The 25,808-nt window shown below is 57.1% G+C and overlaps 1 protein-coding gene across 1 annotated transcript in view; it reads right to left on the bottom strand.

Moving 5' to 3' along the window:
- Positions 1-3,078: 3,078 nt before the first annotated feature.
- Positions 3,079-25,808, bottom strand: part of TTYH2 (tweety family member 2) — a 35,500-nt gene continuing 12,770 nt past the window's right edge. Inside the window, exons 4-14 of the mRNA XM_021678464.2 lie at positions 21,241-21,461; positions 17,134-17,229; positions 16,513-16,585; positions 12,180-12,249; positions 11,865-11,920; positions 11,495-11,587; positions 11,166-11,258; positions 9,441-9,583; positions 8,578-8,763; positions 8,058-8,136; positions 3,079-3,169 (exon numbers count right to left, since the gene is read on the bottom strand). Coding sequence (XP_021534139.2) covers positions 3,089-3,169; positions 8,058-8,136; positions 8,578-8,763; positions 9,441-9,583; positions 11,166-11,258; positions 11,495-11,587; positions 11,865-11,920; positions 12,180-12,249; positions 16,513-16,585; positions 17,134-17,229; positions 21,241-21,461 — 1,191 coding nt within the window. The 3' untranslated portion in view covers positions 3,079-3,088. The remainder of the gene's footprint in view (positions 3,170-8,057; positions 8,137-8,577; positions 8,764-9,440; positions 9,584-11,165; positions 11,259-11,494; positions 11,588-11,864; positions 11,921-12,179; positions 12,250-16,512; positions 16,586-17,133; positions 17,230-21,240; positions 21,462-25,808) is intronic.

Genomic DNA, 25,808 nt, shown 5'->3' with positions numbered 1-25,808 from the left:
TTGCTGGCCTCCGTGCTGAGCAATCAGTGCACTTTGGAAGGGGGAAAATAGACATTTGAAAGAGAGAAGAAAGGAAGGGAAATGCTCCGGATCTGGGTATACCTGTCGTGGGCACACAAGGTGCCCTGAGTGTTGTTACATCAGCAGTTTAGAGCCAAGAGGCAGCGATATTGCCCCCGCGGCTCTGAAATCTGAGACCTTGAAGCTTTGGAAGAGGGAAAACGCACCAAACAGCAGAGTTTAGGAGATGAGTTAGCTTTGGAGCAGGGACCCACTCTGCCGCTGCCCCCCCCGTGGCTAAGGTGGCCCTGAATGACTGCCTCAAACACATGCCCCTGTTCCTGGCAGAGGCTCTGCTGCTTACAGAGGGGGCCTGATGGAGTTCATTATTTTCCCTCTGGGAGTGAGCTCCTGGGTCTGGGGTGGGGGCTGTTCGGAGATGTTTAGAAATGGTAAGGCTGGCAGGCAACTGCTTGCTTGGCAGAGAGGCCTATTCACCCCACTCCTTTCCTTGGGTGAGAGATTGGTGCACCCAAGACAGGAATGCAGGTCGTGAGGTGACACACGTGGGGACCCAAATCACCCTTGAGCTGTGTGCGCTCTCATGTGGCTTCCTTCCTACTTCATGCAGGGCCCACCTGCAGCTCAGGTCTTCTCTGCAGATCCCAGAGATGATGAATGCCCTCAAAGTGAATCTCATTTGAGTACTGAACTACAGTTACCTTTAAAAAAAAATCAGATTTGGCGGGGGTCGGGGGGGTGGGGGGGAGGCGCCTGGGTGGCTCAGTCGGTTGAGTATCTGGCTATTGATTTTGGATCCGAGTCGTGAGATTGAGCCCCACGTCAAGCTCTGTGCTCAGCGGGAGTCTGCCTGAGATTCTCTCTCTCCTTCTCCCTCTGCCCCTTCTCCCCTCTAAAATAGATAAATCTTAAAGAAAAATCAGATTGGTTTCTCCATTGCGCCAAGCCTTTTTCCCACTGCTCTCCGTCTCCTAAGACGAGGGAGAAAGGCATCTGTGCTGCTAGATGTGTGGGGGGGCCACTCCTATTTCAGAAATGCCCTAGTTCTGATGCTCAGCTTTGAGGGATGAGCAGTTCCGAGTCTGGCATGTTCTACTGTACAGAGCCCTCTGTATCACACCTCAAGTACTCCCAAAGGATGCACAAGCTGCCCCCTTCAGGAAGTTCCTTGAAACGCAGTCAATTCTGGGAGCCTAGGCTGCCGCACAGAGGAATTAACAGGGCACAAAGCTGCAGACACCAAGTTGGGAGTCTGCCCTGCAGGGTGCAGAGCATCTCAGGTGCCCCTGCCCAGAGAGGCACCCCATGGAGACAGAGTTTAGGTACAGAGTGCAAAGCTCGGGGAACCATCAGCTGGGGGAGGTGGTCCGTCTTTTAGTCCTTGCCCTGAAATCCCTGATATTTGCGGGGACGCCCTCCGGCCCATGGCCCAGCCGGCAGGGAGCGTGCGGGACCCTCGTTATTGCCGCCGCGGAGGAAGTTAGACAGACTGCACGTTTTAGTACAAGTGGTTTATTTCTTCCCAGGCGAGGGCGCACATGTATCAAGCAGAGCCCACCTGGCTCCTTCAGGGACCACCCAAAGGATTCTAGTTTAGTTTACATGCATTAAAAACAACGCTACGGTTGCCAACAACGAAATGTTAAGAAGCAACATCTTGACATCGCGGGGTTCCTATCTGCATGCGACGTGGCCATACACAGACATGTTTGTGGTACACGGTACTTCTGGGTTAACACAGGTGAGGCAAGAGTCCGGGCTGCCGTGGGGCCCTGTTCTGTCATAGAGGCTTGGCTGGGCGCCGAGAGTCGCTCTGCTGTCAGCGTTCTGATGGGAGAGGAGCTCTTCGAAAACGGAAACGGAGCCCTTGTTCCCAGCCAGGTCACCCCGTGTCCCTGGCTTTGGGTGTGCAAGGCTGCGGGGGGGATCAGTGTTGTGCATTCTGAGTTGACAGGAGATAAGAAGCACCAGAGACCCTAACCCTGGATCCTCAGAAAGCAGGATAGTGGGTCACTATTTCCTCCTGGCCAACAAGCTCCTTCTCACCGAGCACGTGCAGCTCAGGGGCCCAGGACAAGTGGATGGGTACAGGGTTGGGGGGATGAGGGAAGAGGCCTGTCTCAGGTCAAGACATGACCCCCCCGCTTTGCCAAAACCTTTAAGACAAACTTGCTTGCAGACAAAAGGGAGAGGCAGTTCACCTGGGCAGTCCTCAGAACAGGGGAGTGTGTTCAGTTGTCCCTCTCAGCTTCTTTTCTGTCTTAAAGGGCCTCCCTCCTTGAATGGGATGAACCCACATCCCCATCAAGCAGCAGCTTGGGACCGCAGGTCTCACTGACCTGTTCTTTGTTTAAAAATCCTCTCTTCCTCCAGATCCTGAAAGAACTGGCTGATGCCAGCAAAATCTGCAGAAGAATGGGATACAACCCAGGGGGAAGGCATGAGCCCCAAATCTCTTGTAAAAACCGGATGTGCTCTGAGTTTCAATTCTTTGGATAATCAAAACATTTAAAACACTTGGGGTGGGGGAGAGTTAGTGTTGCTTTCAAAGTGTCTATTAATACCTGAGACTGTCCCTATCTGTAGTGAACCAACTCACAGCATCGATTCTGGGATGGAGGAGAGGCAGTGGAGAGTGGCAGAAGGCGGGTGGACCGTGGTAGCTGTCACCCACGTTCCCACTGGGTCTCCCTGCGGAAAGCCTGCCGGGGATGCAGCTGGGGCCCCCCCAGCCCTGGGGCCACCCCCTGCACGGCTCTCCAACACCTTCAACATGGCCGAGCACCCAGGGGCACTGCCGGTGTGGACAGGAGGGCAGAAGAGGGAGAGGCTGTTCCGAGTCATGGTTCTTGTCTGCCTGGGCCTTGGGTCAGGAATCTCAGCCGAGCTCAGGCGGATTCTCCCTGAATCGCGGATGCTCCACCGCAAGCACAGCGGCCTGCCAATCCCGTGGCCCTGCACCCAGCCTCCAGGCGCCTTTGGTTTCTATTAAAGAAATGCAGCTTGTGCTGGAGTTCGTTAAAAACCAAAATGGATCAAGGAGGCAGGAACCTCTGCAGAAAGTGTGTTAGGCTGGAAACTCGTTCCCGTAGTGTCTCAGGTGCTCGTCCGCCACGGACAGGTAGGTGGCCCTCATGCTGGGAGAATACTGTGGGAGAGAGGAGGAGGGGTATGGTCAGAACAGGGTCACACGGTACAGTTAAACTGGACGCTGGGCTCACAAAGGTGCGGGAGCTTCTTGGGGAGTGTGAGCGGGGCCAGTCTTTGTCACAGGCATTGTGGGGACACTAGAGTGCTTGGGCAGGCTTCGTTGTTGGCGATGCCCCCAGTCCTGGGGCCATCAGGACGCCTGGCCCCCAGCCTCAAATGCAAGACGCACACACAGACCAGTCACCCTCCCCCTACCATGGCTGCTATGTCCAGCCCAGGGCACACCACCGACACCAGGGACAGCATCAGGGCACACCAAGGCACTGGGGAGCCCGCCTTGTGGGTAGGTTGACGGCACAGTCCCCTAGATTCAGAGATCCACGTTCAAATCCCAGTTATGCATCTTACTCATCCCATGACCTTGGCTAAGGCTTTCCAACCTCGGCGAGCCTCAGTTCCCCCATCTGCAAAAGGGACCCAAGAGCCGTCGGCAGTTACAGTGAGAGGATGGGTTGAATACTACCAGACAGGCGAGACCCCTCACACGGCGGTTCTCAAACTTGGCTGTGCATTACAAACACCTGGGAGTCTAAAAAAAAAAAATCCTGATGCCCGGGCCATACCCAGCAGTATTTTTTTTATTGAGGTAAAACCCACATCACATAAAATTCAGCATCTTAAAGGGCCACCAGCATTTTTTTTTTTAAAGCTCTTCCAAATGCAGCCAAGTCGGAGAAGCAGTGACCAGACGCAAAGTTCTCAACAGATGTTAACTAGCTGCCACCTGAAGCAGGAAGACAGGATGCCCCACATTACCACTCTCATATCCCAGGACCTGCTTCTGCATTTCTTTCTTTTTCTTTTTCTTTTTCTTTTTTTTAAAGATTTTAATTTATTTGACAGAGAGAGCGAGAGAGCACAAGCAGTAGAGGGAGGGAGAAGCAGGCTCCTCGCCGAGCAGGGAGCCCGATTTGGGGCTCGATCCCAGGACCCTGGGATCATGACCTGAGCCAAAGGCAGATGCTTAACCATCTGAGCTACCCAGGAGCCCCTGCTTCTGCATTTCAAACGGGCTCCAGATGCTGCCGGTCTGCTGACTTGGAATAGCAGGGTTCAGCAGGACCCTGAGTATCTCCTGGCTCCAGGGAAGGTTTGGGGGTTCAGGTCCAGGCCGTTCACACCAGAGGGGGAACATGTGCTCCCAGCTGGCGGGAGCTCGGGGGTGGAGGTGGGTGCTAAACTCTCTAACCCAGCAGTTCTTAACCAGGGGTGATTTTGTTCTCCAGGGACATTTGGCAATGTCCGAAGGCATTTTTGGTTATCACAACTGAGGGGTAGGGAGGGGGGAGTTACCAGTATCAAAGGGGTAGAGGCCAGGGATACAGCTAAACATCTCATGGTGCCCAGGACAGCCCCCTCTTCCAGAATGACCCGGCCCAAGAATAGTGTGGAGGGTGAGGAAGCCTGCGTCAGACCCGAGGTTCTCCATGGGGCTTCCCGGACCTGCAGCCTCAGCTTTACTGTGGACGCGTTAGAAAGGCAAATCCCCCACCCAGTCAGAAAGGTGGGGGGGGGGGTGAAGCAGGTGCCTGTGTTCCAGCAAGTCCTCCAGGCGATTCCGATGCACACCCGCACGTGAGCATCTCCTTGAAGCACTATTTCCCCAACTTCCTTGATGAAGGAGGATCCCCTGGCTGCTCGATATGCTGAGAACTTCCCAGGCGCCTTCCCGGGATCGTCCACTTCAGGGAGTATGGAGTGAAGTCCTGGTATTGGTATTTTTTTTTTTTTTTTAAAGATTTTATTTATTTATTTGACAGAGAGAGAGAGACAGCTAGAGAGGAAACACAAGCAGGGGGAGTGGGAGAGGGAGAAGCAGGCTTCCCGCCGAGCAGGGAGCCCGATGCGGGGCTCGATCCCAGGACCCGGGATCATGACCTGAGCCGAAGGCAGACGCTGAACGACTGAGCCACCCAGGCGCCCCGTGGTATTGGTATTTTTAACAATTGTCTGGGTCATTTTTGTCTGTCAAGTCTAGGACATGGTGCCTGAGAGGACACAAGGGGTTCCTCGAAGGTAGAGCTGGGTGAAGGCATGTTTCCAGCCAATGGGACAGGCCATCCATTCCGACTGCCTTGCATGCTATCACCCCCCCATGGTGAAATCCCATTCTGTTCCAGAGATGGGGTTGGCAGAGGGAGCGATCCATCCAAACGTCACACTTGCCACTCACCCAGTACAGAGCAGGTGCAGGGGGAGCGTGGGGAGCGGCCAGCCATGCTGTCTATTGGGGTGGATGTCCACAGCCTCATGCTGGGGGTTCCTTGGAAAGCAGCCACCTGCCAATGCCTCTTCTCGCCCCTTGCACGGCAGGAGGTTGCGGGGCGGGGGGGGGGGGTTCCGCCCTGGGGCAGGTAGAGCTGGGTGGGGCAGGGCAGCCAACTCGGCCAAAGCAGTGAGAGTCCTGGGCAGGTCTTAACTCCAGGGAGAAAAGTGACCTCTGTCCTTGAGCCTCTCAAATAAAGTCAGCTCTTGATGATCTCTGCTAATGGCAAGGAGAGTGGCCTGGGTCTTTCAAAACAGAAGGTAATCCCAAAACCATTTTTATTTGGCATCACAGTGCACAGAGTAATTCTTCATTCACAGCAGCAAATTTCCCCCTCATTATGTTTTGCTCAGATTATTATTAAAATCAATCTGCAGGGGCGCCTGGGTGGCTCAGTCGTTAAGCGTCTGCCTTCGGCTCAGGTCATGATCACAGGGTCCTGGGATCGAGCCCCACATCGGGCTCCCTGCTCCGCGGGAAGCCTGCTTCTCCCTCTCCCACTCCCCCTGCTTGTGTTCCCTCTCTCGCTGTGTCTCTCTCTGTCAAATAAATAAATAAAATCTTTAAAAAAAAAAAAAAGCTTTAAAATCAATCTGCATTCCTGGGTCTATAGCAGCTAGGGGGAGGAAAAGGGGCCCAGGAGGCTTCTGGGTAGAGAAAGCTGGGTTGGGATTTAAGAGGTGCCTACTCGGAACGTTGGCTCCGACCAGCCCCCTGTCCCTTCCTGAGGACCCCAGGAAGCGAGGGCTAGGCCTGGGTCTAGGGCTGTGCATAAAAGGATAGCAGGTGAGGCGCTCTGGGCGAAAAGAGCAAGGTGGGGTGATGGCGGGAAAGATGGGGGACTTGTCAACCACGGCGCTGTGGACATTTGGGGCTGGATCATTCTTTGTGGTCGGGCTGTCCTGTGTGCGGTAAGATGCTGAGCAGCATTCCTGGTCCCCGCCCACTAGATGCCCGTAGCACCTGCCCCCCAGTTGTGACAACCAAAAATGCCTACAGACAGGCTAAGTGTCATCTGGGGGCAAAAGTGCCCTTGATTGAGAACCCCGCTCAAAGGTGTGGCTCAAGTACCACCTGCTGCACAGGACCTCCTCAGACCCCACAGCGCAGCAGGGACAGTTCCCCCCTCCAGGTCCCAAAGCACTTATTACAGGAGCCGCTTTCTTGAACTTCCCCCCTGCCGCCCCCGCCCCAGCAGGTTGCACCCTTGCTGAAGACGGGGGGCTAGGTCTCCGCCTCTTTCCCCAGAAGCACCATCTGTGTTTGGGGCTGACTCACTGGATGTGCCTGCCTGGTTCTCAGGGCCCAGGCATGTGTCATCGACCCCGTGTCCTGGAGTCCCCAGTGCTTCTAGTTCAGCAGCAGGATGGCCCCTTCCAAACCCCCTGAATTCAAACGCCTTGTCCAGCCAGGGGGAAGCAGGGGCGCCCTCCCCGACAGACAATTGGCTCCAGAACTCTGCTGCGTACCCATCCCCATCGCAGACTTCTGACCTTGTTTTCCAACCCCCCCATGTCCATTTCATATAAATACGGTAGCTTGTGGAGAAGGTAGGTGGAAGAAGGGGGTAAAATAAGCAGCTCCCTCTTAGAGCACCTGCACCCACCCCCCCCACATTTACAGTGACTGAGATTCCAACGCTCACCACCATCGTGAGGTGTGTGCTGTCACCATCCCCATTCCACAGGTGGGAAAACTGAGGCACACAGAGGTGAAGTGCTTGTCCAAGGTCACAGAGGTCATAAGCCATGAGCTGGGTGTGAACCCAGTCATTTGGCACAGGAGTCTGTGTCCTTGAACTCCACAGTTTACTGTCTCTACTTGCAGCAATGTCCTCTGGGAGAGGACAGAGCCTTTTTCTCTCCGACGCGACCCCCTCACGCCACCGGCTCCTGCCCTGACACAGCGTCTCGGTTCCCCGGCTGGAGGGGGGCGTGGGCACGTTCCTAGCGATGGCAAGAGCTGAGCGGGTTTGAGGAAGGCTGGTGTCCCAGCCACCACTGGGGCTCCAGCCCGAAGCCCAGGGTGAAGGGGTTAACACCGTCGAAAACCCAACAACTTCCCTGGAGCAAAAAGGGATGCTCTCTCTTCTTAGATTATTTACTTTAGCAAACTTATCACTATAAACCATTTCTCGGTCCCTTTGAGATGTATACAAATGTTTTTAAGGCTAAATCGGGCTCTGCCAGCTTTACAATCCAGGAATGTTCTCGTAAGGGTCTGGGAGGCATCTCACTGGAAGGGAGGCATCAAGGAGGACTGCCCCCATCTTTGTGGCAACTGGGGACACCCTAATTAGCATGGACTTAGGATGGCCTAGTGTGACAAAGGTGCTGGGTCTTGCTTGGGGACAGGCGTGCCCTGGGGTGAGCTTTCTGTCTCTGCAATGCCTTTAGCGGACTGCCCGTGACGTGTGTGGCAATCTGGTCCAGTAATAGGACCGTATCATTTTTTTCTACCTTTGTGGAGGGGATTCACTGGATCGGCAGGAGGTCTTATCTTTTTAATCATTCCTCTATAAGGGCCACAGCTGTGATTTTGCCCGGAGAGCCCAAGTTACCGTGGGAGGAGGGGAGCCTCTTCCGATGAGGGGCACGTTCTCGTAGCGTGGGTTCCCGCCGAAGAGCATGGCCTGGTTCCTGCAGGGGTGGAGGGGAGAGCTCAGGAGGGGGAGGCCTGGGGGTGGGGGCGGGGGTGCTCGGGTTTCTACAGGAGGGGCCCGTGGGTGTGCATGTGCGAGCAGGGGGATGCAAACGGACCACGGGAGGGAGTGTGAGCGGGAATATCAGGGAAAGAGCGCTTGGGGAGGCCCAGGGGAGAAGCAGCGGATGGGGTGCCAGGTGCCAGGAGCAGCGTGGCCTGGAGAAATGCAGCTCCTGGGCCCTGCGATCTGCTCTGAGGGTCTGTGGCTGTGATGGGGGACCGCTGCTGGCCTTTGATGTCTTCCTCCCAACCGGGCTCCCTGGACCCAAAGGTGCTATCCTCGAATCTAGCTCCCCGAGGGCTAGGCGGGGCGGCGCTGCCCCAGCTGCGATGTGTGGGGGCAGGTGCGGGGGAGGCCCGGGGAGCCCCCGCCGTACATGTACTCCGAGACCGGGGCATTGGAGATGGTCTGAGCCGGGGGCTGCAGGCTGGTTTGGCTGCCCAGGCCGCTGCTGTAGCTGCAGAAGCTGCGGAGCTGCCCCCGGGGCGGGTTGTGGGCGGCGATGCGTCGGGCTTGGGGGTTGAAAGGGTCATCACTGTCGATGTCATCATAGTCTCTGTCCCTAGAACAACACACAGGACACAGCCGGCTGTGAGGGCTGAGGCTCGGAGGCCGAGCGATCCTGTCCTGCTTCCCAGTCTTTGCTCCCAGGACTCTTCTCTGGCCACGTGTCCCCTTCAGGTTCCTGTAAAACACGGTCCTCTGCCCTGCCTCACACAGATCACTCCACCAGTTCCCAACTCATGCCCACCTCCTCCAAGCAGCCCACCATGCTGACCCCGTCAAATGGACCCTCCCTGCTCTGCTTGCTTTTGTCGGATCTATCCATAGGCACTGAAATACCATCTCATTTCTACCTCCTCAATGAGAGTGTAGGTGTCCTGCTAACTGTTACAGGCTATCCTTCTTCGTATTCTGGGGGTGCCCCTCCAGCACCCAGAGCCCTCATTATCTCACACCTCAAAGTCCTACAGAGGAAGAGACGACAAGCAAGGGATGCCAGGTTGCGGTATGACAATGTTACCATCCTCAGGAACGCTCCTGCCCCGGCCCCTTGGAACCTCCTTTTGGGAGTCTGTCTGGACTCTCAGGGATGCTTCTGCAGCAATCCAGCCAGCCTGTTGGGGCTGAATGCCCGGGCCCCCTGCTGCCATCGTTCGCCCCAGATCATCAGCTCCAGGCTCAATCTCAGAGCAGAGGTTCCTGCATGCTCCCCCAGGAAGCCCCCGGGCAGCCCACCTGGTAGTAAAGTGCTTCCAGGCCCTCGGCCCAGTGCAGATCATGGTGGAGAAGGCCAGGGCGGCCAGGAGGGAGAAGAGGCCAAGGTACAGCAAGCCCTCGATGCCATCATAGCAGATGCCAGCAAGGGCGTCCAGGTAGTCCTGCAGGAGGAGGAGGGACACGTAGCTGGAAGGCAGGTCAAGGCACAGCCTGGGGTCTGAGCGTGTCTCGGGTAGCCCGTCTCCTTGAGCCTGGGCCTGGGATTGCCTACTTTTCCCCATCCCTGGCACTTTGTACAGCCTGTTAAGGGTCCACACTCTGGGGCCCAACAGAAGGGGCTTCTTGGGTTCACTCCATAAGCAGGTGCTGACCACCTACTGTGTGCTAGGCATGCGACGGTTGCTCTGAGCGAGATAGACACAGCTGTAGGGTTGGGGGGCCAGGAGACAGGGGACATTTAATCTAAGACCAGCATGGCAAGAAGGAGTGGATTGTGCCTTGAGCAGATGAAGGAAAGGGACAAGCGGGGCATGTTCAGGAGAGAAAAAAGGCGAGCAGGAGACAGGATGGAGTGGTGTCAGGTCACGCTAGGCCTTGCAGGCACGTGAGGAGTTTGCATTTGATCAGAAGGTGGTGGGATGTGATGGAAGGGATGTGACCAAACTCACTTCTACAATGATCACTGTGGTCGCTGTGAATGAAAGGTCATGGGAGGTTAAGGGGGCGAGAAAGAAGGAGGGGGCAGTCAGGAGGCCACGGCTGTCACTCAGGGGAGCAGGGTTATGCTTGGATCATGGCAAAAGTGGGGAAGGAGAGAGAAGTGGATGGATTCAGGATACATTTGAGAGTCCAGATGCTAGGATTTGCTGAGGGATTGGATGTGGGTGGTGCGGGAGGGAGAGAGGGGTACACGTTCTTGGCTCTGAAGTCAGAGTGCCAGGGTCCAAAGCCAAGCCCTTGACTTGAGGGCTCTGAAAACTTCAGTGAGCTACTTTATAGATCTATAGATATATACGCATATAAATATCTATCTATCTATCTATCTATCTATATCTATCTATCCATACATGCACAGTTTCCTTACCTATAAAATTGCCCATGAAATAACATGTATTTCACGATAATAACTGTGACAACTAATGATATGATGGATACAAACTGCACAGAACAAGGGTGAGCACTTGTTCTCAACAAACAGCAGCCGGGATCATCATATGACCCTTCATGCTAGATCCGTATGGGACATGAGAAGCGTCCACATGCACTGGCTTACTGCTTGCCGGAGGTGGTGCACATACTCCCAGAATGTTCCCTGCATTTGAGGCTGTCTGGTATTCCAAGTGCTTGGAGAGGTGACCCTGGCAATGAGCGGGGGATATCCACTTGCAGCCAGGGAGATGGACGGGTTGACCAGATGGCCGGGAGTCTGGACACTGGAGAATAGCCTTTCTCATTTAGGTCAGGATCCCCCAACGTTCTAGAGCTAACCTGATCCAATCCTCCTACCCCCATCCCCTGGAAGCTTTCACTGACTCTCACTGTCTTAACTACTTGGGAGAATCAAGAAGCCAGACACCCTCCTGCCTTCCTGTTGTTCGGCTTCTATGTCATTCTAGGGCCCACAGGGAGCCCCAATATCACTCTTCTCGACCCTACTGGCTGCTCTCTGGGAAAATGTGGCCTGCGGGGGTACCCCCCCCCCACCGCCCCATCCTTGCTTGCCAGCCAGGCCCACCCCGGCACCTTATGCAGCCCTCGGCAATCCAGCATGGCCGTCAGCTGGTGGAGGCTGGACTCCGATGAGTTCAGCAGGAGCTGGATTCCGAGCAGGTCCTTCTGAAGCAGGAAGAGGCAAACACGCAGAGAGGCAGACAGTGAGCGGCAGGCTTGTAGCTAAAACCACAAACCACAGGCAGCAGCGTGTGCAGAGGCCAGGGAGCGCGCTCCACAGCCTGGCTCTGCGAAGCCTCAGGGGCTCAGGAGGGGTGAGGTGCAGGCAGGGGGAGGGTTGTCCGGGTCCAGATGGGCCAGCCCCTCTTCCAGCACAGATGCTGTGGGAGGCAGCGCCTTACCTCGGCCGTGGGGAAGAGGGGCACGGCGAACTGCAGCAGGCCGGCCACCTGGATCTGCATGGTGGTGAGTGAGCGCTGGAAGATGGTCAGTGCCTGGCCAGGAGAGACCACAGCCCCACCCTGAGGCTCCGCTTCCCGGGAGCCGCTCCCCCTGCAGCCCCGCCCGAGTCCCACCCTGCCCAGCATCCCTCAGGCTTTCTGAGAGCCACACAGTCCTCTGGCTTCCTGCTACTCCAAGTGGGGTCCCCGGACTAGCAGCGTGGGCTTCACAATGAAGGGAAAAGCACCCAGCCAGCCACCCACAGGTGCAGGGGCTTCGGGTCCAGAGGGGGCGAGCTGACAGAGGGGGCTGTGGGCAGGGTGGGCGTACCTGCTGGAAGGGGCTGCTTCCGCTCTGAGTGCAATATAGGTAGTAACGGGTCACCTCTGCAGGCAAAGGCATCAGCATCAGGCAAGAGCTGACCAGTGACCAGGCCCTCACCGTCCTAGTGGCCTAGCCAGTCCCCAAACTCCCCAAGGACAGCACTTCTAACAAATGGCCCAGAGGTCCAGCTGGACCGAAAGTGTGGGGGGCTGGGGGTGAGGAGGGGTTAGGTGACGACAGGGCTGAAAGGTCCGGCCGGCCACGGGCCTGGTCTGAGTATCCAGAGCAGCTCCAGCAGCAGAGGCCCCGAGGGTTCGTTACCTGTGCGGATCTGGCCCCCTGTGATGTTCAGGATGAAGGTGTCGGGAGCTGAGCAGAAGTCACTGGTGCCCTGAGCCAGGGAGAGATGGGGAGGGGTGGAAGAAAGTTCTAACACCAGGGCCCTGGGTGGAGCCGGTCCCCTCAGGCCCAGCTGCTTGGAGCTCTCCACTCAGTCCTCCCTGGGCTCGAAGCCTGGCCCTGCCCCTTCCTAGCTCTCCTAGCTCTGTCGCTTTGGACAAGTGACTTACTCTTTCTGTGTCTCAGCTGCCTCATTTATAGCATGGAGAGAAAAACGCTACCTACCTTGTGAATTAACCTACGTAAAACACCCAGAAGGGTGACTGGCAGAGGGCAGGCTCTCTGCGGCGTTGGCTCTTACTCTATTTCTGAATGCTGCCTCTGGGACGGACCTCAGGGGCCCGAGCACCCACACCGTGCGTGTTGGGGAGTTACTGCACCACGGCCTTCGTTCATCTCGGTTGCATTTTTGGCCTTCCTGTTATCAAGCCCCACATGCTTTTGAGGTGCTGATCTATGAAGCATCCCCCAGACTCTATTCCTAAAGAATTATGTTAGGGGCGCTGGGTGGCTCAGTCAGTTCAGCGTCTGCCTTTGGCTCAGGTCATGATCCCGGGGTCCTGGGATCGAGCCCCGCATCGGGCTCCCTGCTCTGTGGGGAGCCTGCTTCTTCCTCTTCCTCTGCCTCTGTGCTCCTCCTGCTTGTGCTCTCTCTCTGACAAATGAATAAATAAAATATTTTAAAAAACCAGCACCACCAACAAAAGAATTATGTTGGCATTGAATCCATCTCTGAGCCTGCGGGTACGGGTCCTGCTCAGGATGAGATGGGGGGCTGGCAATTAGGGGACACAGGCTCCAGGCTCTGCCACTGAGGAGCGGGGGGGCCTGGACCCCACAGCATGGCCTGGAGAGGTGACAACTAAGGGCCTATGGGCCGTGTGGGAGCAGAAGCCAGCCCTGGGATTGGTGGCAGCAAGGACCCATCCTCTGAGCCAGGTCCCTCTCAGGTTCAGCCTGGGGGTACAGTGGGGCCACTGGGTACAGGAGGCCTCCCATCTTTCAGAACAGTCAGGGGAAGCTCCGGTGCTCCAACCCATTCCTAGGGGTCCCCTCCCCAGGGCTCTGCACTGCTGGTGCCCTGTCCTCTTTCAGGAGTGGCAGCCTCAGGCTCCACGCTGGAGCTTCACGCATTCATTTCCTGAGTCGATCAATATTTATTTAGCACCTACTGGATGCCATGTGCCGTTCTAGGCATGAGATACAGGTGTGAGCTGTATCATGGTACTTATGGGCTAGAACATGTGTGCATGGAGGGGGTTGGGGAATAAGATGCCCCCCTAGGCCCAGAGCTCCCACGGAGCCACATTTGTATACGCACGCATGCACACACACAACCACAAGCTCAGGACCCTGGGAGAATTGCTCTACATGCAAATCACTAACATACATCACTCAGACTGATTCATTACCATAAATCAGAGCCATAGGACCAGCAGGCCTACCCCTGTCGCTGGAGTGGTGAAAAGGGAGGAGCCAGATCTGAGTGGGGGGATGGGAGGCCTTGGGAAAAATAAAGAGGGAGGCCGCCATCTTGGCCTGGGTCACAAAAAGTTTGGAATCCAAAGAGTGACAGGAGGCCCCTGTCAGAGAGGCTCCCCCGGGGATGCGGCCTCCCACCCCACTCAGGCCAGGTCTGCCCTTCAGCCCCTTCAGTGAGGATCCAGCTTTCTCTCCCTGTCCGTGTAGACAATGGCACCGGTGTGCATTACTCACACAGTGGGGATGCGCATGGGGGAAGAGGTGGGGGGCAGTGAGCGCAGGCAGAGAAGCCCAGTGTCCAGCCCAGCTGAGGCAGCTCTGGAGAGCAGGTGACCATCTGAAGGTGTACCCCTGTGGCCCTCACATAATGACATAAACACGTGGCAAACCAATGAGGTTACTGCTTATTGGACATTCCCTATATGCCTCCTGGGAGTTACCCGACCCATGTGATCCATCAACAGTCCTCTGGGGCAAGTGCTACACTTCTCCCCATCTCACACTCGAGGAAACTGAGGTCTGGAGAGCTTCAGAACTTTCCCAGGGGCCCCCCCCCCGTTGGGAAGGGGCAAAGCGGGGGGACATGGACCAGGCAGGAGGTTCCAGAGGCCACCCTCTTACTCCCCCACCCTGACTCAGTGAGGTGGGCCTGGCCTCCCCCTTGGAGGCTGGATTTACAGGGAGCACTCTGCTCAGTTGCCCCAGTGTGTCTGGATGACCCCCCGTCCCCAGCCTCCATGGCCCCCTTCTTTCTTCTCTGGCGCTTTCTCTCCTCTCTGCTCTCAGCCCCTCACCCTCTCAGGGCAGTCAAGCGGGTAGGCAGCACGGCTGGGGTGGCCAAAGCCCAGAGCTCAGCTCCCCAAACTCCCACTCGGAGCAGAGCTCCTTCCTCGAGGAGGTCCTCTCTCAGGGACAGGGAAGGGATGGGGAGGGAGGGGCTCCGCGTCTGTCCTTGGGGGCCCCACAGTGGCTCAAAGAGAGCAGGCCTCCCAGGGCAGGGGCAGCAGGACCACACAAAAGCTCCCACAAGGGCCTGTGCCGGCCTGCCTCCCGCCCCGCTCGCTCGTCCTCACCCCACTTCCCATTAAAATGCAGCCCGGTCTGTGGCCCCCTCAAAGGCGCATTCAGCTCCCTCACAGCCCTCTCTCACACAGCCCTGACTCAACAATTAGGGAAATGGCCTTCCTTGCCAGCACTGGCAGCCCAGGGCGCCCAGCTGGGAGATTAAATCGCCCCCGGTCTCCCTGAACACTGAAGCCAGGGGAGAGGGAGAAGCCCCCACTGGGAGGGAGCTGGCTCCCAAAGGGCAGCTCAAGGCGGCAAGCTGGAAGCCTCCCCTGCTTCCAGAAGGCAGAGGCTGCGCAAGGGGCAGGAGAGCCCCCCTGGAAAGCTTGCCTTCTGCAGGCTTCCCTGTGCTTACACTCGTCCCCACAGGAGAGGCTGTTGGCCAGGCAGCTGTGCGTGTAACTCTGGCCGGCAACCGCTCCCTGGGACTATGTACCCGCTCAGCTCCTGATGACACCTCCTAACCTGCCCTTTCCTGCATCTGGAGGGGCCCCAGCCCTTGGGACAAAGGCTCATGCCTGGCTAATTCTCCCTCGTGCCCCAAGTGGACACCGCGCGGTGGGCGGAAGGAACAGGAGACACCCACCCCGTCTCCCTCCCGGACAAGCTCGGCCAAAAGCTGCTGTGAGCCAAGCAGCACCAGGGTCCGTTCATTCTGTGGGCACCATGGAGGCAGACTACCCTGGGCCAGAGTGACCAGCCGGCCCCCAAGTGCCTGGGCAAGGTGTGAGTCTGGCGAGAGGGCTTCAGGTAGAGTCCTTGTTCGTTATTTTATCCCCAGGGAGCTAAGGCAGCACAGATGTAGGCCATGGGCTTACTTTGTGGCCCCGAATCAGGCAGGGGCTCCCTGAAATCCCCCAGTAAATCCTGACCGCCCCCTTACACACACACACACACACACACGAAGCATGCACCTCCCTGGTCTCCATTCACACAGGGTCACAGTGAGCTGCCTACAAGCGTTTCTTCTGCAGCCTGAGACTATGTCAAGATCGAACATCATGTCCTCCTGGTTTCTGCATCCTTGGACACCTGGCGCAGCCGAGAGCCACAGAGCCAGTCAGCTGAATGAATGACCTGTGCACCGCTTCGCCTGAGTGTTAGGTCTATTGACGACCAAACATACCTACATAGGGAGCTTCCGCCGCCTTGTGTGCGTGTGTTTTAAAAACATTCTGGGGCACCACACCCAGAAACATACACCGCTGTGTGTGAGTCCAAGGCAACGGGACGGAAGGCAAGCTAAACACCACATTCCACATTCCCAATGTCCAGGGAAGCTGGCCAAAGAGGGCGCTTCGGAAGCCCGAGGCTTCTCCAGCCTGATGTTTAGACCCCGCCCATCCCCATCAGACCCAGTTAGTTCTTCACACCCAGAGACCTCACCTGGCCATCCAAGCTTGGCCTTACAAGCAGCAGCTGGGAATGGGTCAATGGGGTGGGAAAGGGATCAGTCGTCTTATCTTGGCTTTGCCCCTAAATACCTCATGATCTTGGGTAAGCCTCTTCCTTTTTCTGGGCCTCTGTCCCCATAGGAAGGGCAAAGGGACTGGTGTGGATGGTCCAAGCCCTCTCAGTTCTGATTTTCTAGGTTAGGGACAGAGACCGGAAGCTGGCCCTGCCCTGGGGGCTCTGGACAGGACACATCAGTGTGCCACCAGACAGACGGTCCTGGTCAGACCACCCCCCACGCCCACCCCCAACTCACCACTGCTGCGGCGCTGTCAGCAGCCAGAGACGTCCAGCTGAGGAACAGGCCCAGCACACCACAACACAGCATCCTAGGAGAGAGACATAGCCCGTGGGATCCAGGCGCGGGCTGGCAGGGGGGCGCCCTGTGAGGGCTGTCACCCCACCAGCCTCCAGTGCCCTTCCTCCGAGCCACCAGCCTGGCCCCCCTGTGGCCCGAGACTCTTGCAGTGGCCCCTAATTGCTGCTGCTGATTGCTGGGCGAGAGGTACGGAGCCCAGGGCCGGCAGCATAGGTCCCTGGGCCGAAGAGACACGGCTGTGCGGGCACAAGCTATCAGGAGATGTTGATTAGAGACCCTGGAGGCTCTAATGCTTGGCCAATTCCTTCAGCAGCTCAGCAGTCAGGCCCGGGGACGGTGGGGACACACGGAGGCAGGCCAGTCCTTGCTAGGTGTCCAGATGGTAAGTCAGCGGCTGCCGTCTCCCTCGGCTGGGGGCTGAGGAGGGGTCAGATGGTGGCTTCAGGCTGCTGCCCCCACCACACTCTCCGAGCCTGGCCAGGCCCCCATCTCTCTGACAGTGACACTGTCACCCCGCACGCTTGCCCGGCTGTCTGGCCTGCAGGCAGGGATACTCACGAGACCAAGAGACACCTGGAGCGCCTGGCCAGTCCCAGGCAGGTGACGAGGCAGATGACCAGGTCCAGGATGAAGAGCAGGAGGTAGGAAAGCCATCTGGGTGGACAGGGAGAGACGGTCAGGGGAGGGGGAGGCGTCACCACACCGGGTGCCCAGCGGGGAAGCTTGCACAGCAGCCCCCAGGCCTGCTTAACCCTTCGTTGTGACGAGCTGCCCCGAGCCAGCAGCTGAGCGGAGTAGATGAGGCTGTGCCCTGCTCCGGGCAGGAAGGACCAGTGTGCACCGCGGACGGGCTCTTCAGGGGCTCCCAGGGCTGCACCCCCGATTCTGCCTGAACAAAGGGGTCACGCTCGCCCCCGCCCAGGCTCAGGGTCTAAACCAGCACTGCCAGCTAGAACTTCCTGCAGTTCTAGATCTCTGCACAGCCCACTGCAGCTGCCCGGCCCGGGCATGTTCTAGATCTCTGCACAGCCCACTGCAGCTGCCCTGCCCATGAGTGGCTCTGGAGAATGGAGATACGGTTTGTGCAATGGAGGAGACTTGTGTCTCATCCTAGCTGCTTTTGATTCATTTAAATTCCAGTGCCATGTGTGGCTAGTGGCCACACGCTGGACGGGGCAGGTCTACGTGGTCTCTCTGCAGCCTCCCACAGGCACCTGTTTGGACCCTGGTCCTGCTGCTTCGAGAACGCTTACTGGCATCAGATCAGGCCTGACATTTATGTCCACGGATCTAAGAAAGCCCCTAAGACGCCCGTTTCTGTGATGAAGGCTCAGCCCGGCCTTCCCAGCTCGCCCTCCCAGCTGCCTGGGACCCACCGCTTAGGACACGTAGGTTCCTCTCAGCAACATTTCTGCCAGGCACGGGGTGCCTGGATGCGGGGGGCTCATTCCCAGACCACCAGGGAGCTCAGGTGGGGCAAGGGAGCCCCACGCCACCCCTCACTCCTCAGGCTTTTCTGCCCCCCACCCCCACCCCCGGGCGGTGCTGACGGGAAAAGGCAGAGTCACATACTAGCTGGCAGATCCTGACAAGCTGTCTCCCTCCTTTGGGCCTCAGTTTCCAAACCTTTACTGCTGGAAACTTCTCAGGGCTAGGTGAAAAGTTAAATGTTCACTAAGTGCCAAGGTTAATAAGGCATGCTGCTGAGGCATCTCAAAGTCCCCGCGTTCCTGCTTCTCCAAAGCAGGGGCCGAGGAATCCAGAGTGCCTAAAGTCCAAAGGCATTGATCTGATCCCAAGCAAAGCCCCGGGAGTTCCTTTCCCTTCCACACGGGATCCCAAGGAGGGGCCTTACAACTGAGCACCAGCCTCACCTAGCAGCCACTGCCTAGCAGCCCTGCGGTGTGGGACTGGGGAACACAGGAGGCGGGGTGGGGTGGGGGGCAGACAGAAAGGACTGCTCCAAGCCCCTGAAGAGGGAAGTCTTTGGATCATTATGATTTCTCTTGATGCAAGAGCCAAATAAGCTCATGGACCCCTCCTCTTTGGCAGGCAATGCTTCACCAACACCATCATGAGGGTGAGAAGGAGTTTGGAGTGTGGGTGGGAGCAGGGTGGTGCTGGAAGGAAGTACGAGGCTCCCAGAGGGTGGGGGCACGCTGAGGCCAGCTGGCAGCCAAAAGAGGTTCTCCCCACCTTTGTGAGTGGAGCCTGAGTGCCAAGAAAGGGGGCTAATCAAGACACCCCCAGTCCACCAAGGAGCCAGTTTTCCTAAATCGGAGCCAGGGCAGGAAGGGATCTCAGGAACGTCTAGTGCTAGGACCCCATTCTGCTGATTGGAAAACAGACAGAGGCCAGAGGGAGGACAGCTTGGCCCAGGAATTCTGGACTTTGCCCATCTGAGTCTTCCTGCAGGAGACACAGCAGCCACCAGGCACCTCTCAAAATCCTGGTTTCCTGTTTCAAACCTAAAGATCTCTTGTTACATCTCTCCCTGCTGTGCACAGCAGCAAGAAATCAGGTTAGGATTGCTTCTAACTCACTCTACATGATCGTGTTTCAGTGCGTTTTCTCTGCCTCCACACCTCATGTTGTAAGGAGTTCCTGGAAACAGCTCTGCGAGGCGGATGTGTTTTCCCACAGGAGTCCAGTGATGACCCGGGATGTGTTTCTAACCAAGAACTTGGCTCCAGCAGAAGCTGTGCAGGCCCTTACTCCCAAAGCTCTCCTGGATCCGGCCTCCGCAGGCGCCTTGGTCACACCCCTTATGAGCTCTCACAGAGGCTCGGCTTTTTATTGCCTCCAATACTTAGCCGGGCCTTGTATAAAAGCACTAAAAAATATGAGCTTAGCTGAATGGCTCTGCTCTAGAATCATCTGGAAGGCAAAGATGGGGAGTCTGTTCAGAGGAGCCCCTAAGGCTGGTTAGCTCGAGGAATGAGGGCTCTCTCTGTTCTAGGACAGCCCAGGGGACAGAAGGAGCTGGCAAACAGCAGATGGAGGAAGGAACACCACCGGTTTTCAGGGGCCAGGGGGTGCTAATGTCCTCGGACTAGGCCTTTTCTGCCTCAGCCTGAACAAGGGAGCTGGGGACGGGGGGGTCAGAGGGCAAACCTTGGTCACCCACACTAAAACAGCTGTTAGGCTTTGTGACCACCCTTCCTCCCATTTTTAATGAAATCACCCTAAAAATAAGTCCCCTTTGATATGTAAATTCTGACTTATTTCATTTTTGTCAGTGTCTAATGCCCACGTGAGGTCCTTAAGCGTACATGGTCCTGCTCCAGGTCCATTCACAGAGAAAGGCAGGGTCACCACGGACCCCCACTTTCCACCTGCCCCCGACTCCCCGGACCAAGTTTCCGAGCACTCAGACAATGAACGGCCGTCAGATCACAGGACTAATCAGATGCCACTGTTTTAGGTCACGAGTCACAGCCCATCCTCAGAGTTGGGAGTTTCTGTTGCTGGGGAGAAAGGCAGTTTTGAACGTGAGCAAAAAAAAAAAAAAACCTGGTGGGAAGCTGGATCCGTGGCATGCAGGGGCTGGATGGGCTGCAGAGCCGAGGGGTGGGAGCGCCAGCCAGAGCTGGGGACTGACTTCATGCGCTTCCCTTGCCAAGGTCCATCTTTATCCTCCCCGGGAGGAAGGGAGAGCCCTGGATGAGTTGGGGTCCCACCAGAAGCATTTCCTCTGTGTCCTTATTAGTCAGCCTGGGGTGGGGTTTTCTCATAAAGGAGAAATGAATCCAGAAAACCAGAGTAAATTGTGCAATGGGGCGGGTAAAGCCTCTGATCTTTGCTAATGGCTTGAAGGGGAACCATGCATTTGGGGGAGGGGGTGGGTCCAAAGAGCTGATACTTGTTCTTCAGCACTCATTTATCCCTTCCTCCCCAGGCCCCCCTCCCTCTGTGCAAGGCGCTGGGCCCTGGCGGCAGAGAGACCTGCACTTCAGGAGTGTAAGTCCCCCTTTGGCCGGGAGGCCCCGAAAGCCCAGATTGCTGTCTCCTTCCTTGGCTCGCCCCAGAAGACCTTCACCAGATCCTGCACACAGAGGGAAGCAGCTGGTCCCTGGTCAGCTTACCTGTGTCCAGTGCCTTCACCTGGGATGGGGTCTGGGGAATGGGGAGGCAGGGGAGACGTACACGGACTCCCAGAGGTTATGGAGGTGTGAGTTTGCATTTCTGAGTATGGCAAAGGTGGGGTGGTGCCCCTCAGCCTCCCATCCCTTAGGCTTCTACCTAAGTGAAGCTGGGGCACCTCTGGGTTTGCTACGAAGTTGCCATCAGGGGACGCTCCATGCAGGCAAATAGGCCACCGTCCCTCTGACCCCCTGCACCCCTGTGGCTGAGTCTGCAGGGGAGGAAATCCTGCTCCCCCAACCCTGTATACCACTAGCATCTTCCCCAGCACCAGCCACGGCGGATGCTGGTCCTGGAGGGGTCCCTGGAGGCCAGCTTCAGCCTCTCCAACTGGATCTTGGCACGTCACCGCGCCTTTGCCCCTTTCTGGGTCTCTGGGGCCTGCCTGCACAGGGACGCAGTTCTACACGCCCACCATTCAGCACACAGACTCCTCCGTCTCAGGAATGGCTCATTTAGGCCCTGCCTGAGCCCTAAGATGCAGGCTGGGACAGACCCGCGGCCCTCCCTCTGGCCCCTCACCTGTAGTACTCCACGTAGCCAGTCTGGTCAGCCAGCTCGGTCAGCTCTACAGTGACCTCCCTCCACACGGGCAGCCCTGAGAGCTGGACAATGACGTTGCCGGCCATCTGCTGCACGAACTTCAGCGTCTGGATATAGTCACCCCGAGCAGCAAAGATCTCACTGAGCCGGGCCAGGTGCTGCTCGAGGTCCACCTTCATCTTCTGGGTGGTTCCGGTTACCTGCGGAGGGGCCGGGGTTGTGAATCTGGCCTCCAGGGGAGGAGGAAGCCAGGGCGGTACATATTCTGACTAACTCTGGAGGGGAAGGCCTGCAAGCCTCAGGAGGACAGAGGCCCTGACGTCCTCCAGCACCCGGGGGAGGCAGGGGGGAGGGGGGAAGGACACAAGCCCGATCTGGTCTTAACCAGGACCCAGGCTCCCAGATGGGGAAACAAACAGGAGAATCCATTTTGCTTCCTTGAAGATTCCTTAAAACTTGAAACACCTTGGATTAGAAATTCTTTTTCAGACCGAGGGATAGAATGTTTAACGGCAAAGTTCCTCTGTTGCTGCCTGACTTTCTGTTCCCACAATGGGATTTCTCAACGCCTCCCAGGAGAAAGGCTCTGTTGTGGACCTAGCAACAGCTCCCGGCGTCCGGAGCCTGCGTGAAGCCTGAACAATGACACTTTGAAATGACACAGAAGGACTGATCCTGCCTCCAAAGAGCCTGGACGTGTGGCAGGAGGAGATCAGTGCCTGCTCTGGGGGCTCACGCCGCCCCGCCCCTCCCGCACAGCCGTCCTGCCAGGTGGATGGATGGGCTCCCTCCCTTGGCTGGGCCGCAAGGGCCTGGAGCTGGGTGCTCCAGAAGGAAGGAAGCAACTTTCTTTCCAAAGGTACAGAGGGAAGGAAGCAGGCAGTGACTGTCCTTGGCTTTCCAACAAGGAGCCCCAGGAGGGCCTGGTCCTGGAAAGGTGCTTCCAAACAGCCCAGACGCAGGGTCCCGCCGGACCCAGGGACGCAGCCTGGGAACCCCAAGCTTGCCCCTCCAAGCCTGCTTGGAGCTGTGTGTCGGCAGCAAGGGGAAGAAAGGCTCTGTTGTCGAAACTGTCGCGCCAAACCGACCAGTACTACCGGCTGGAAGGCGGAGGAGTGTGCGCTAATCGTCCCCCGGGTCTGGAAGGAAGATAAAATGCCACTGAAGGGCAGGAGCTTCCCACGGACAGCCCGGCGAGAGGCCAATGAGATGACACTCCCTGTGACCAATGCTGGTGCATTAGGGAGACTCGAGGGCAACTTTGTGGCTTTTCACATCTGCACTCCTCGGCGGGCGCCCAGTTCCAGCAAAGAGAATGGCTCTCTTTGTTCTGTTTTGCTTTGTTTTTTCAATGTCAGCAGCTTGTTCCATTTTCCGGCTTGTTCTCGGTTCTTCCAGGCTGGGTAAGGACTAAGAAATACTCTAGGTTGGGCCGCTTCTAGCTTCATGAGGAAGAAAAAAAGATATAAACGCAGATTCTCGATCACCCCAATCAACTCTCCTTTCAGTTCAATAAGATCAATGTATAAGTGCTTTATAACCATTGCTCCAAAAGGCACTGTTACTAAGTGCTGAGATCAGGATCTTTTTATATTCCTGTATTATATACAACGAACTTTAGAGCAAAGGGCTGCTAACAGTGATCTGTAAACTTTTTCTGCAAGACGACTTCTCCTTCCCTAGCTCTACAATTTTAACTTCTTCATTTCTTAAATCTCTCCTTGAAAAAAAATGAAAGCCAATAAACCTCTGCCGGGCCCTCTTTTTCCCTCCTGACATCCTCCCAAAGGAAACAAACAAACAAACACTAAAACCACAACACTGACCTACTTATAGCCCCCTGTTCCCCACTCCACCGCCGTTCCTCAGAGGCTTACACGGAACCCCCAAGAGACAGGGCCGCGCCGGAGATGGGGGAGAGTTCTCCCCCTGGGGAAGAGCTCTGTGCACAAGAGGGACAGCTCAGCGACTCAGGCTGGGGTGGGAGTGGGGCAAGCAAGCAGGTGTGGAAGCTCTCGTCCCCACAGGACAGAAGAGTGGTCCTCCAAGTGTGGTCCTGTCCCAGACCTACGGAACAAGAAACTCTGGGGAGGGCCCAGCGATCTGTGTTTATCAGGCAATCCAGGGGATTCGGATACACACTCAAGTCTGAAAACCTCCAGGTGGGGAGGAAGCTTCTCCACTTACTGAGGTTTTCTAGAAGGGCAGCCATACCAGGGGACAAAGGGGTGGAGACTCTGCCGGTTTGGGGAGGGCCCCCATCTCAGATCCTGAAGGGAAGGGCGAAGACCAGAACACCTGGGTTCGGGTTCCTGCTCCAGAACACACTAGCTTTCAACCCTGCGACAGGAACGCAACGTCCCTGTGCCCCAGATTCCTCACCCAAGGGCTGCCCACAGGCTTTACTGCTGGCTCTCCCGTGAGAGCCCAGAGGAGCCACATTGGCCACTGGAACGTGTAGCTCAGATCCGAGTCAGACCCTGAGGGGTTAGAGGTACGCCTGGTCCCCTGAGTGAGTCACTCCCTAGAGCCCAGGCCCCCTTCACTGATGGCAGGGAGGTGGATGGAGGGCAGTGGACCAGACAAAGGACCCACCTGGCACTCCCAAATGACCCTTTCTGACCCCCAAATCAAAGTGTGCAGCTGATCCAGAACCCTGCCAGGCGTGCCTGAGCCTGGAGCGGCGGCCCCCACCCACTGGGGCCCTCAGGGTGCAAGGCTGCAGGTGTGGGGTTTCTGGTCCAGGAAGGGGAACCCTGAAAGGTCCACCTCACTCTGACCTGTCCTCCGAATCCTGCCCTCCCCACGCCCCAGCAGCCCAAGCCTCCTGTCTCCTTCAGGGTGATTACAGGAACATATATGATAGTAATTCTAATAAGGGCACACAATGTCATAGTCACCCCCACTTGGGGGGGGACTTTGTAGATTACCAGGCACTCTCACCAACATTATCTCATCGAACATCGTTTCTCTGGTATTTGGCCTTCACCCCTGGGATCTGGGGAGCCCTCCAAAATCTGCTGCCTCCCTTGCAGCCCTTGGGACCCAGAGCGTTGGGTGCCCACCCCGAGGCCCAAACTAGCCTCACAGGTCCCAGCAAGGGCCCAGAGCCCTGCCTCTCTGCGGGCAGAAAATGCCTGGCTCACTCAGAGGAGGCGGGCCGTGGTGATCGTCAGGATGGAGGCAGCTCCTAGCTGGCTGGACCATCACAAAACCCTGGGACTCCTGTCCTTGACTTTCAGAAATGGTGCAGAGACAATGAAGGGGCTGACATCCAGGGAAACATAGAACCCTTCCCTTTGGGAACATGGGAGAGTTTGGAGATGTGGGGCTTGCTTTGGAATGTCCAGACCTGGCCTGGAGCACTCAGCCCTTGCGGCGGATGGGCCAGCCTAGGGGCTCGTTCTAGCTGTTTCCCTGTACATTCTATCTCATGGGATAGGACACGAAGAACTCAAACTTTGCATGAGGATGGCTCTGGGGTTCTCTCTTCCCTTAGTCCTTTGGGGAGACAAGGGCCATTCCTTATGGTGGTCACAAGGTAAGAAGTGCAGGTCATGACTCTGGGGCTTCCCCAGGCAGGGGACTCTCTCTCCTTCAGAGCTGGGTTCCTCCTCTAGGGGGTCTGGTGCTGGTGGGTGGAGGGAGAGCGGGAGGCAGAGCCTAGAGGTCAGAGCCCCTTCCCGGAGGGCAGAGGTGGGGTGGGGGGCCCAGAGGGTATGTCCCCCCATACCTCCAGGGCTGGTCAGGCTGTATTCGGGCTCAAGGCTGCCCTCAGCCCCCCATCCCAGCCGCCCCCACCTCACCCCGCAGAGCTGCCTCCGCCCAGTGTCTGCATGACAGTCTCCCAGCGATGGGTACCAGCAGACAAGGCTGCAGGACAGGTGGGCCCCGGTCTGGCCTGTGACCTTCCGCTCCCCAGAAGGGCTTTCTCTGAGGCCAGAGCCCCATCGGCAGCCTTCCTGGGTGCTGAGGAGCAGCAGGGCTATCTCTTCACGGTGTGCCCCCCCCGCCCCACCCCAGGGCTGCTGACGGATTAAGGCCTTAGAGGAGCTTAGGGAGAAGGAAGGGGCAATGAGGTCAAATCCTCTTCCAGAATCCTCTTCTAGCAAGTACCAGGGCAATGTCCAAATGCTCTGGCTGGGGCTGGATTCTGTGCTTGAGGCTGCCCAATGACACAACAAACTGGCCATTTGCTGAGGTGCCCCTCCCCCTCCCCCTGGCTGGGGAACTGGTCCAGAAGGGACGGGGAACAGTGTGGATGTCCAAGGACCAGCTTCCCTGAAAACTGCCCTTTGCCTTTTCCATTGGAGCCCGGCTCCTGTGGGCGCGGGGTCTACCTGGAAACGGGCCCAAAACACCTGCTGCTGATGGCGAAGGTGACAAGCACCTGGGGGCCAAGATCAGTGTTTGAGAAAACCCCGATCCCCACCGCTTGGTCCCTCTGGCCAGCCGGCACAATCCTCCGCCCTGAGCCCCCAGCCGGAAGCCAGAGCCCGGACGACACCTCGCCGTACCACCCCTCAGGGTGTTTCACTTGGTTTTGA

The sequence above is a fragment of the Neomonachus schauinslandi genome, chromosome 15 (genome assembly GCF_002201575.2).
Source record: "Neomonachus schauinslandi chromosome 15, ASM220157v2, whole genome shotgun sequence".
Lineage (NCBI taxonomy): Eukaryota > Metazoa > Chordata > Mammalia > Carnivora > Phocidae > Neomonachus > Neomonachus schauinslandi.
This window is presented reverse-complemented; position numbering and strand designations above follow the sequence as displayed.